A 13484-nucleotide genomic window follows, 5' to 3' on the forward strand; every position below is an offset into this window, starting at 1 on the left:
TCGTCCGTCTCTCTTTTCCTTACATATATCACAATAGATCAGAAAAATGGTCGCAGAGATAAAAATACCCGACAAGGAAAAAAAAAGCTTACCCCTCCTCATAAAGTGCTGCTTTAGATTCTGTTTAAATAATTTATTCTGTGCTATTCGTATCATTCAAACCATTTAGGTTATCGTCCGTCTATGGTATTTTTTTATTAGGAAAATACTATCGAGGCGTTACGATATTTTTGGATGATCCATATAAAAAAATATGTACTTAAAGCATTCATACATATAACAAATTATGAGCTAAGTACAGCACTTATCTGAAAACATACCATAACCCAAACCTATAAGCAATTAAACAGATCCGAGAAACAGCAACGACACCATCGACAGGAACTCCAGTCGATATCAGCAAGAATAAGACACTCCAGCACCAACAACAACAACAGCAGAACTGCATCAGCATTCCCCATCCTTTCCACGAGGCGACCATTCATCAGCGACAACGAGACGGTTAGCAGCAGAAGACAAAACATGGATAGTATATAAGTAATAATTCGTGCACTTAGCGTTTTTCGTTAAACCCTTTAGTAGATACCACGTTGTAACTTTTTGCTTTGGAATAATAAATCATTCTAGTACAGACCTTCAGTAGAGTATTAGTTAAATTTTTTTTTTAATGCCCCCCGAAAGCCCGAAACAATAACTTATGTATACTGTGATCCTCTGTTTTATTCAAAATCCAAAATAAGTCCCATTTACTTCACTGTACATCTTCATTCCTTTATTTAATGTCGGCCTTTGTTCCGCAATCTAGTGCCAATCATCGACGGACATCGATTAGCATCCATTGACGGCAATCGAACGTGCAAGGAAGGCAGCTTCCACACCTGCGTAGGATATCGTACCCATTCATCAACACACATGGGCAGGGACCAACGGTTTTACTTCGCTTCCGAAGGAAGACGTGACCAGAGATGTTTATGCCTCAGACAAATCCAACCGACCTCGGCTGGGATTGAACCCACTACCATCACCGGCTGGTTTGATCTGCATGAGAAAAACGTGGAAACGTCCCAGACGATGACAATCTCATCATCTTGGCGACGATCAGCTGTGAGATGCATATAGCCGAATTGGAGAGTAGGAACGAGATGTTTATGCACTTGGGCAAGGAGGGTGTCCATGGGGGTCTACATATTATTAACAAAATACAGAAAACGTGATTAACTTGATTCATTGACTGTATCGGAATGTACTTGATGTTATCATTTTCTTAATGTATAGTGGTCACGAGTACGCTGGACCACAAACATCTTGAAAGAACCACAAAGGATCGAGAGAAAACTTGTTTACACGATAAATTTTGCACCGTTTATTTAAATTTCTATTCATTTGGTTCAAAGGCAGTGTTCCATGCGCTTCTGTTTCCGTTGTCCCAACATACACAAAGGCAAATGACTAAAAGCTTCCAAATTCTTCTCAACACTACGTTTAAACACTGCCGCTTCAAGTTACCTAGGGAATCCTTTAAAAAGCGCATTACTGCTGCCAGTGTGGAGGGATCATCACCCAGCTAGTCGTGTATGCTATTTGGAAGCCCGTAGAATTCCCGCAGGTCCTGATACTGAGGGCATACGCATAGAATGTGCTCGATTGAGGCTGGAGTTCTACAACCGACGCAAGTCCTGTGGAATGGCGTTCCACCGAAATTGTGCGAGATCTTGGTGTGACCGATCCTCAAACGCGACGCTATCTTCTGATCCCGCTGGTTCAACTGTTCTGTCCATTTCCTCGTCGTTCCTTTTGACCCGTCTGATGAAAAGGGAGCGGTTTTGCGCCCACTCTGCGTCCCAAGCTTCCCGTACTGTGCTCACGATCCAGCGCTTGACATCGTGTAACGGTACTTCGTTGATGGTCCTGCCCCAGCCAGAAAGTCAGCATCAGAGTTGCCTGGTATTCCGCAGTGCCCCGGAACCCAGCAGAATACCGTGTTTGGTGGCGCGAACTTAATCGTCGCCTGTACCCAGGGATGAGTCGGGGCCTCGGATGTCAGGGCTTGTATGACGCTGTGCGAATCCGTGAGGACCAGGACCGGTCGGTTGGAGAGCGTTGTAGCAGCGATGAAGATGGCAGCAGCTTCAGCAGAGAAGACAGAACATTGCGGCGGTAAGCTGCAGCTGGTTGGTGTGATGTTTCCGGCTAGACCGATACCGACCCCGGCCCGAGAGCGAGATCCATCCGTGTATTCACCGATGTGCGTGGGGTATTTTTCTCCTAACATGCCAGTGGATCCTGGCCACTGGGGGAGATCTTCGTTGGCAGCCGTGTGGAGGAGTCTGTTCCCCTCATCGAGGAGGAAGATCCCTTGATTTCCGGATGTCTTCGAGATAAAAGCAGTGGCTTTGGTTGCGATAACTGCAGTTATACGGAAGCGGAAAGACAGGATGCCTGCGTCGATGCATGCAGTGTCAGCGGGCGTGGATGGCAGCAGGCCAGAAACAATCCGGACGTAGGTGTTGTAGACTGGTGCTAACGTAGCTAAAAGCTTATCCGTTGCGATACAGGTCATCTCCAACCCGTATAGAAGGCGACTGTCGATAATTGCACTCGCCACGTGAAAACGGATGCTGCGGTTGTACGATCTATTCTGTCGGGAAATGGTCCGGATGAGATTCACTCGGCTGCAGCAATTTTTCTTGACTGAACTGAAATGCTGTTCAAAGGTGAGGAATCGAACTCCCAGAACTCGGACGGTCTTCTTCAGCGGTATGGACTGGTCGTCGATTTTGATCGGTGGTCCGCTAGTTCTGTGTCGAGAAAGGCAGACATGGCACCTGATGCTTTTAGAGGCTGATAATTCAAAGCCTACTGATTGGGCCCACCTGGCGACGGCGGAGACTGCCGCTTGGGCTCTCATTCTTGTACGTACTGGTGTGGGTCCGGTAGTGACGATGAGGATGTCGTCGGCGTAGACGAACACATATATGTTTTTCGGTAGTTGACGGAAGACTCCGTTCATCGCCACCATAACCGATCCTTGTGGGACACCCGTTTCCTCGGGAAAAAGCCGGGATTTGGTGTTGCCGACTGCGAATCGGAATGAGCGGTTGGACAAGAAGTTCTGGATGAAGTGAACGATGGGTCCGTTAAGACCCCAGTCGATTAGTTGCTTAAGGACAAGGGGCGTCCACGTTCTGTTGAAGGCCGTGTTGATATGTGGAGCGATACTATCTCGGTGTGCAGACCACTGTCGTATGCGTTCTTGAGAACTTCCCGTAGGGTTGCGAAATAGGTGGATGAAGTCTGCGATGGATGCGGTCGATGGCTTGGTTTTCTGCTTGAACTTGTTATAATACTTGTCAATGGTTGCGAGCTCGGCGAAATAGATACTGAGATCAGGATCGGAAACCGTGGAACCATTAACCTGCTGCGTTGCAGTTTTGTTATTGCATGTTTTCAGGTAGCTGATAATTAACCCCTGGAGAATCCGAAGTTAAAAGAACCAGAACCTGGACTTCTGGATTGTATCACCTTAACATATTATAGCATAAGCCACCTTAATGACATTTTTCTAATCGATAATTATTATAACATGTTATAACTCTGTAGTCTGGCATTAACAAGTGATCACTATTACAATAGAGTTGGTCAAAAACTTCGTAATATATTAATATATTGTAAATATCATTGCAATTAATTTGCGAGAACATATCTTAAAATCATTTTTTGTACATAATAACATTCGTACCCATTATATCATCGCATCAATTGCACCCCAAATAACATAGTCAGTTAAGGCCCGGTTCGGCCTAGGAAATCTTTCGAGTTGAACTTTTTTTCGACTTCCATGGCAATAGTGCATCACTATGCCACGATGATACTGCGCTAGAAGCTAGAAAAGCCACACAATATACACATTCATGCTTTTGTTGGCACCGAAAGCTCTCCTCAAGTAACCAACAAGCCCGCTAATCGCCCTTTTTGCTATATAAGGCTGATATACGACTGATATAAAGTTCGGAATCCCTTTATTTACCTTATATCGCAAAATGGACGATTATCGGGTAGTTAGCGGGCTTGATGGTTATTAGGGTCATTTGCATCGTGGTTGCATGGTATATCCAGGGCTGATAGCAGTGTTAAGCAACAAAAATAGTGAATTAGTTAATAAAATCATTTAAAAAAGTGAATAAAAAATTACCAAAATCTTTTTACAAAGTTACCAAAATGTGACTTAAACATTATCAGAAAACTTTCAGAAATAGAATCATGCAAATTGATTTGTCAGTCATCCAAAAAAGGTAGGCATTGATTTCGTATCTGTACGCATTCGTCAAAAGTTTACATTGCAAGATCTTGCACAACTAGATTAAAAACTAACAACACGGTGTAACACGACTTTCAATAACAGAGATATTTTACCATGTTTGATATTCTTATGGTCTCCTGAATTAAAGTCTAGAATAAATCTATTCTCTAACACGTCACGCTTTTTAGATATGAACTATGATGATCTTTATGCGATCTGCGAACTTGCATCACGAAGGTGCTCCACGTTTGCTTAGTTACCTATAAAGAAGACATTGCCTAATTATTAGAACTATTTATGAAATAAGGAATGAAACGTCGAGATAGCGTTTTAAAATATTAAATGATATAGATACCCAGATCTAATTTTTTTTGAATTACTGAAAAAAGCATAATACTTCTACAACAGAAGTTGCTATTCATTCTACTGGGCCGAACATCTACTAGACCGAAGAAGGTTGAATGAGTCATTGGTCGACTTGGAAAGGTGATATTATAAAAATTGAACACGAAAAAATCCGGACACGAAAATCTTGTGGGGGGTTTGAAATTTGTTTTATTTTTCATAGTTAAATGTAGCAGCTATACATTTGTAAGTATTATGCTTATTGTAAGACCATTGTTTCAGTTTTCCTTCTTACCATAGGCTATTTCTCAAACTTTTCTTTGTACAAGGCCCATCATCTTTTGCACGAGCCCTGCCCCCACTTGTTTAGCTGCCAAGTTCCATTTCCGCTTGAAATCTTTCAGGCCAATTGTAGTTCCACCCTTTTTCATCAGTATGTGCTTCACAATTGGCCAGTATTCCTCAATTGGCCTTACCCTAATAAAAATTGTATGGTTAATTTGCTTAACGACGTGTTCTTGGTATCATCCAAACCATTTGTGGAATAGTTCAATGATTTGGGTTATCGTTCGTTTATGGTTATTTTTTTATTAGGGTAGTTCCGGAGAGTATTGGCCGGATTCATCTCCTTTGAACCACTGTGACACCATTTTTGCTGTACCACTGTTTGGTGGAATTTGAGTAGTGGCAGCTTGCCAAGTCCGGCCAGAATAGGCAATCGACCTCATGCTGCTCCAGAAAAGGCAGTATTCTTTTCCGTAGGCACTCCTCCTGGTAAAATTTGCAGGTTCATGGTCCCAGTTTCGCTTTTAATTCCACAACTGCAGATTGCTTGCCAGACAAGGAACTTTTTGGGGAATTGAAATTTCTTTTTGGGCTTTGGGCTTTCTGGGGCACTCTTCTGGTCAACCGAGGTATGAAATTCCTGCCCAGGAATTTGATCGAAAACTGCCAGAGCGGATAGACCGGGATTTTCGTTTTGAGCGCGCAGGATCGGATCGCAACGTGCTTGTTCAGGTGAAGCCATGATGTAAACAAATGAACTTATCCTGACAACCAATGCCTACTGTGATTCTATACACTCTTAGATTGATTAAGTAATTTTGAAAATAAAATCTAAAAAAATGCGTCCGCATTTTTTCGTGTTCAACCTTTAGCTTATAAACTGTTTTAAACTGGTAAAAAATAGAATAAAAATGCTGAATAAAATATCGAGTGATCGGAATAGTTTATGCAAGATACCAGGAATTTATAAAAATCCTTGAACTTCAATTCACAAGATCCCTGACGAGATTTTGGATCATTTGACATTTGACAGACTGACAAGTAATCTTACAATTTTGGAAATAAGAAAGTTTTCAATATATTTTGACTTGAGCGGTGTCAGACTAAAGAAAGGAAATCAAGTACCTGAATGAACCATTTGTTTTAAGATCTCTAAGCCTTGTCTTTGGAGATTTGTTAATATTCTTCGATTATTTTCAAGCTTTTGCACTATGTGGGAATATGATAGGGGAAATGGCCTAAGTGTCCCTAATTTGGGCCCATACATAAATTCAGCAATCGAGTAAATTTTCAAAATATCCATTAGTACCTTCCCAATGACGCGTTCATCTAGATACAATTGGTAAATAGCAGATTTTTAGCGATGGGCCCAATCTTAGATCTATATGCCAACATTAGAGCCATTTCCCTTATATTTTGGATTTAGTTTTAATAAATTCCAGATTATTTGTCTTTTTAATCGTTAAATTCTGTTGTAAATTGCATTTTAAAACTATGGGGAAATGGATGTAATTTCATCCTAAGTGCCCCTAATTTGGATCCATATATAATTTCAGCAATCGACTAAAATTTAAATAGCGACCGAAAATATCAATTAGTACCGTAACAATGACGCGTTTATCTAGATAAAATTGATAGATAGCAGATTTTTAGCGATGGGCCCAATCTTACATCCAAAGGCCAACATAAGAGCCATTTCCCCTATATAGTGGGAAATTTAAAAAAAAAAACGATGGAAAAGAATTCCAGATTCCCGACGACTTTTTATATTATTGATAATTATTATAGCTTATTGTCTACTCATTTTTCCTAATAAAATTCCACGAGTTTTTCAGGTTTTTTTCGAATATTTCTACTATAAGCGACAGTTAGAAGATACTGAGAGGTTAGCACATATCATCGGCAAGAGACGTGCGTGTGAGAAAATTTGCGAAAAAATCTAAGGGCACCGGTGGGATTCGAACCCACAATTCCCATTCAGTACACGGGTGCATTGCCAATTATACAACGGTGGACCTATGGTCTACGGATGTATTTGGCTAATGACATATGAGTTTCGAATCCGTTTCCCTCCCTTAGTATTTTTGCGCAAGCGTTCTCAATACACAACAATCGTCTATTACCGACGATATGTGCTTGTACCGCAACCACTCAGTATCGGTCGATGTGAACAAACACAACTCGTCTCTGTTCTACATCACACATGTTGGATACGGGATGTCCAATGCAGTATGAATAGAGCAATGAGCTGCTGGCCTCACCTCCGACCACCGGGCCATAGTGATGATATATCATCAAATTAATTTTCGATTTAGGTTAGCGACTGAAAGTCAATTTTTATTTGTTATATGCGACAGTTAGAAGATACTGAGAGGTTAGCACATATCATCGGCAAGAGACGTGCGTGTGAGAAAATTAATAATTCTTGCTAGGAATTGCCTGAAGAATTCTCCTGAAAATTCAATTGGAGTTCACCTCAAAATTTACTTAATATTATCCTGAAATTCTCATGGAATTATCTTAGGAATAAATTTTTAGTTCTGCTAGGAAATCCCGAAAATTCTTCGAAATGCTGCTGGGATTCTCCTTTGAATTATCTGAAGAAAAAACACCGGAATATCCTTAGAATATATTCTAAGGATATTCCGGTGTTTTTTCTTCAGATAATTATTATACTCCTCGAAATCCACTTGAAATTAAGCTCAGAATTTTCTAAGAATATTCGTAAAAAAAAAGCCGTTGGGATTATTCTCATTGAATATATTTTGGAATTACAGTTGAATATTGCCCCTTTCCTTGGAATTCAACTCACAACTATGAAATTCTCACCTAAAAATAACTTGCAGTTCTTCTTAAATTTCTCCATAAAATTTGTCAGAACTTTCTTGGAATTTTTAACCAAATTCATTTGAGGTTCGATAGGAATTATACTAATATTTAATTGTAATCCTCCATCATATACCCTCTATGAATTTTCCGAAAACTAACATAAAAATATGATCCGGATTCCTTTTGTCCCAGAATCTTCTTTAAATTGTCCTCAGAATGTCCTTAGATTTCTCTTTTGTATTATCTTGAAGTTCTCCTCAGAATGATCATGGTGTAATCCTCCTTCTCGTCCCGCTATAAGCCCTGTATATCGCTTTCTGGGAAACGGTACATTCGTGGAAACTTTTTAGAGGAAGTGACGTTCGGGAACAGGTTTTCGAATAATCGTGGAAGAGTATCGGTATAGAATCTATTCCACCGCCGATGATATGTTGAGAGCAGGCCTTTACCAGAGAACAGTATTCCGTGTGATCCGCAATACCATACTTTTCGTTTTGGTTCGAAAATAGGGTTAACTACCCCATTTCCGGCCTATTAAGTACAACCCGCAATTAGTGTTTCTTAATCTAGCGCAGCTTAGCACCAAACGGAATGTTATTATTACTGATGGCTTCCAAATGTATTTACCTTTCCGTACGTACCGTAAGATTTGACAAAGAGAAACCAATCGTTGAGATATTGTCAAAGGTCTAACACTGCTTCTTGACGCCAAAGTCGGCCTACGGATTCTAAACTCAGCCTAGCGCATTGAAACGCCATTGAAACGCCAATGAATTCACTTCGGCCTATCGGCTGAAGATGAAAATTGATTCGGTCGGAGCGCTTCTTTTGTTTTTTGGGAATAATTGGTGCAAACCTTCATATCACGCGTTCTCATTGACTTCGTTCCGTAGCTTATTAACTAAAATATCGTACCAAACGACTTGTTAACTCTGAAATCATGGATTTATTTGATGTTTTCTGCTCGATAAGCCCAAAATGGGCGATTAGGCCGAAGTAGTTCTCTACCCTATTTCATACAAAAAACGTTTTTCTGTGTGGAAAATACGGTTCGGACGTGAACGAGAATATGGGTGCTATTTGACCTTAACTCGCTGCCAGAACCACCCCTTAGAGATGGAGGAAGTTTAATATCTACGATGCTTCACCTGGATTCAGAAACTATGGCAAATCCTGAATTTTGAGCGTAGAGGACATGTCATCAAACTGAATTTTGAATAATATTTTGAGGTCATACATTATTTATTATGCTTGATAACTCATATCATAAGAATTGATTATATAATCAACATCATGCATACACAGGAATACTTCAAGTTTTCTCTCATTCTCCCATTACTGTCCGATGCCTTCAACTCTTTGCTGAAATGAATGGTACAAGCACAAAATAGGAAACACTATTCCAATAGTACCTAGGTAAACAACACAAACAAAGTTGTAAGGGGACATTGAAACAGAATAACTATACAAAAACCTATATCGAAACGCATTACCCATAATTCGTAAAGATAGCTCACCAGTCGTTCGCGCAAGTTTCGTTCCGCGTAGCCTTCCGTCGATTGCGTCCATTTTAGTTTTTTTTTTAATGTTGGGATCAACACCCTATGACTTTTTCTTATTACACAATGTAAACAATATGTAAATAGTTCTGTACATTCTAACACATTTTTATTCCTGTAGAGCACACTGTGATATGCTAAATTAATCCACGATTACAATTAACGAAAGTGTGAATACAAAATTTGAAGATGCCTCTATCGTAGTTAGGTAGAATCAATTTGCTTTAAGCAGAAACTAGATAAGCCCTAGGTGCTTAAAAGTTGTGAACGCTCTTTTTTTTTGCTTTTGTCTATAACTACGCGTTTCTATCGCTGAGGGATAAAACTTTTTTGGAGTAATTTCAAAGTATCGCAATTTCAAATTCAAAATTCGGTTCTTGAACTTTCGATGATAAGGTAGACTGTTTTGAAATAACTTTCTCCGAAACACGCGATTTGCATCGAAAAGGTAAACTATAGAAAACGTTGTAAATTTATTTGCTTTATATTAGGGGATACATCTTACGGCTTCAATCAATTGATTACATTTGATTTCCTTTCATTACCCTAGTGTTTATTACAATCATAGAAAGTAAACGTTCGCAGTCGTCGAAAATCATTGTGTTGAATTGCCTTGGGTTTACCTACGATAATGTTTCAGTTTAAATATATAATTTTATTGTTTCACTTTACATTTGCAACCATTGATTAGCTAGATTATTTTAATTACTCTCGCTATATTTTTATATTATACATCATTTGCTACATCTTTATGTCCTGTTTCCGCAAAAGGATAAAATGATCGGCCCAACCGCTCCACCCACTAATGCACCTACAATGTGTGTTGCTGTAGTACTTACCTAATAAAAAATCTCTCCGCCCGGTCCTACATTCAACTTCTAACAGTTAAACATATCTATTACCCACTCTACTTCACCTGAGTTCTAAGATGCTGTAAGAACTCATAGTACGAAAGTGAACTCTGGTTTTTGTCGTCGACAAACTTCTCCACGAAAAACGAACGGAATTGACTCGTATCTCTGTGAAATTAATTTGGATCATGGTTAATGTGTACGAATTCAGTAACGCACGAAATACAAAACGCACCTGATGACCTGTATGTAAGTAGAATACGGTTTCTCTTCGTTGATGGCGTCGATAAATGCAAACAGTGCCTCGCTGGCGGGAGTCTCCCTGCTGGGCAACTCGATACAAAAGTCCGGAATCTCCGAAACGTCGTTCACTCCTAAAGGGGGAAGAATTCAAAGGTGATCAGTAATATTTTTCATGACTAACAAGTCGCTTATTGTACATACCGAGAACATCGTTCAGAATAGCAGGTGGTACATTAGATCCTACGTACATGAACATGTAAGGACCGCAGTCCAGTAGGAACATCGATCGTGAATCGAACCTGTGGTAATAAGATAATTGATTACTGTATTCATCCATTTATTTGGAATAAGGAACTCACTTCTCAGCCGAAAGCTGTAACCGTGGCGGTTCCACCAGTTGCGGTTCGCCATCTGCTCCCTCGTGTGCACTGTGGAACAGACTGTCGAGAACGTAAAAATCCGCATACATATACCGGATCAGCTGGTCCAGTGGCATCGTCTTCATCTCGCTCATTGCAACCACTCGGTCATCCAAACGGGTACTGGTTCCTACCCGGAAGGCGGTCTATAATGAAATACACATGAGAAATAGCTTTATCATTTCGCGAAGCCCTAACACTCCACTACTTACGTGTTTCAGCAGGGCCAGAATATACAACGGCAGAAGGGAGAGATTCTCCGGTGCCACAATGGAACCAGAATTCTGCGGTAAATTCTGTGCGATCTTGAACGCAGTGAAGATGTCGACGGTTGCATTGATAAAGGCATCTCTGGCATCGGACAGACTGGAGGTCAGTGAACGATCCACGGCCATCTTGGCCAACAGGCCAACGATACACTGCGAATCGGCAGAATACATAACTTCCGACAGACTCGCCGTGACCGGTAAGCACAGCGTATGGACTCGGATGCGCCGTTCAGCTTTGCTGCTAGTGTACAGTAGAGCTGCCTGGAAGCACACCGATTTGACGTCGGCTAAACTCTCGTCATAGGTGATCTGTAAAAGGACAGTCAGCCATATAAATCCTGCAGACTCTCTCGCCAGTATGATTATAATTTACCTGCATGCCAAACCCAGCATCCGGATTGACATTCGGCAGCGACAGCAGATCCGTTGACCGCACAAAGAAGTTACCGTGGAATGTGTGAATCGCCAAACCTCGAGTACAGCGTACCCGCATAACGGCCTCAAAACCGATCTTACGACTCAGATAGCGCTCGAAACACTTCTGCAGCGTTTTCACTAGCTGTGGTTTCGTAGCACTAAACAGCGGAATATGATGCATGCATCCGCCACTAAATTTACTTATTCCAGCTGTGAAACCCGGAATCAAGATCATTAACTGGACTCTCAAGAAAACTATTCAAAAATACTTACAAATTGTTGCTACATCACAGTACTGATTATTTAACAAGAACAAGTCAACAGCAATCTGCTGAGCAGAGCAATCTAAGGCTAGTCGCTTGTAGAAGTCTGTTGCTGGTCCCAGATGGGCTACATCCTTTGAAGAACGGTTGTTGGGGTCCTCCCTAAGAATGTAAAATTTTGTTGAAGCAATAAACCGACAACAACCCCCTCTGTTCAACTTACCGTGACTGCAGTGCTCCCGGTCCATAGTTAGGCAAACAGCACTGGAACACCGTGACTCGACCACCACAAGCACTCTGATGAAGAGCAAAGTTAAGAAGTAATTTTTGTAAACCATTAACAACTTAGTGAGTCAATTCTTACCATAAGTTTGAAAGCCACCTGCAACGCCGCACCTAGCGCACTGTGCGTATCGTGAGCATGATCGAAACGTGTCGGTAGCTGCATCAGCAGATCCTTGATCAATTCCTTGCATTCTTTCAAGTTGACCAGTAAGTTATCCGGATACGGCAGGAACACATCTGGATAGGTAAATGCAATCGATATTTGACAATTTGTAAGCAATGTATAGCATAGGAAATCAATAAACCATACCGTCCACATCCAGAACCGTAACCTCGTGAGGTTGATTGTAGCCCTCGGCAATGTTGTAGAAGTGGATCGAACTGTTGTACGCAACGAAGCCGACCTGGGTCCGTGCATCACCCGGTAGATTCTCGAGCTGCTCGATTAACGTGCTGCACACCGTGTGTAAGTAGCCGGTTTGCTGGGCCAGCGAAGACACATCTAGCAGAAATAGGTATATCGCTGGCTGAGGAGGTCGTAGCTGTGCATGATGTAAGAACGAGTTAGTAAGTCGTCACTGTAAAAGTAGACAGCAGTTAATAAGCCCTACCATGTACTCAGCAGGAGCGATGAATTCAATCGTGCTGGACTTGATCTCCGGTCGACGAGTTGGATCACCGTAGGTTTTCGTGACAGGATCATACTGGAACTCCTCCGGTACTAGAGAATGTAAGAAAACGATCATGTACGTTCAAGTAATTCACAGTCTCAGTTCACAGATTTATTGGAGTTAATGGAATAAAAATGATGATATTTAGATAGAACAATACAACAGAGAATAGCTTTTATAGGATACATCCAAAGCACCTCCAGATGATCCAGATGCACCTCGACGCAAAATTTGCTGCTCAACGAGCATGACCCAATGCCACAATGGGATAATAAGAAGGAAACTTCATAGAATCACAAGGGCAAATCCAGTAGACCCTAATAGTAAGTTAGAAAGTCCAGTGGAACTTACAGGGCTGGTAGCGATCAATACTGCCAAATATCGTGACCATGAACTAAGTTGTAAAAACAGTGACTAAAACGTGAACTAAGAGCAGAAAAGTAATATGAACCTTCAAAGCGAAAGATTCAATAGAAAGTTTAAGACCAAACCCACGAATTACTACCTGGAAATCCTGCAAAACCGGGAATCCTCAGGGAATTTGAATTTTCCTGAATATACCTGAAAGTCTCAGGGAATCTCATCATTACTCAGGGAATTAAATAATTTTCTTACTAAGAATATTTTAAAGAAAATAATTCATTTTAAAATACAAACCTTTAGTTTTCCTCGTTATTTTCATTCACACATTGAACTTTATAGATTCAGAGTGTATTAATCTTCAGTAACAAATAAAGTTTAAAAATCA

The 13484-nt window shown here is 40.8% G+C and overlaps 1 protein-coding gene across 1 annotated transcript in view; it reads right to left on the reverse strand.

The window, feature by feature from the left end:
* Positions 1–8982: 8982 nt before the first annotated feature.
* Positions 8983–13484, reverse strand: part of Sec24AB (Protein transport protein Sec24AB) — a 37043-nt gene continuing 32541 nt past the window's right edge. The window contains exons 5-15 of the mRNA XM_065218345.1: positions 12677–12786; positions 12376–12607; positions 12145–12302; positions 12004–12077; positions 11791–11942; positions 11474–11727; positions 11044–11409; positions 10772–10977; positions 10614–10711; positions 10405–10543; positions 8983–10337 (exon numbers count right to left, since the gene is read on the reverse strand). Of these exons, the coding sequence (XP_065074417.1) occupies positions 10226–10337; positions 10405–10543; positions 10614–10711; positions 10772–10977; positions 11044–11409; positions 11474–11727; positions 11791–11942; positions 12004–12077; positions 12145–12302; positions 12376–12607; positions 12677–12786 (1901 nt within the window). The 3' untranslated portion in view covers positions 8983–10225. The remainder of the gene's footprint in view (positions 10338–10404; positions 10544–10613; positions 10712–10771; positions 10978–11043; positions 11410–11473; positions 11728–11790; positions 11943–12003; positions 12078–12144; positions 12303–12375; positions 12608–12676; positions 12787–13484) is intronic.

Source organism: Ochlerotatus camptorhynchus, unplaced genomic scaffold, assembly GCF_037179485.1.
Source record: "Ochlerotatus camptorhynchus isolate MF236.1 unplaced genomic scaffold, CSIRO-AGI_Acam_v1.1 ptg000008l, whole genome shotgun sequence".
Classification (NCBI taxonomy): domain Eukaryota; kingdom Metazoa; phylum Arthropoda; class Insecta; order Diptera; family Culicidae; genus Ochlerotatus; species Ochlerotatus camptorhynchus.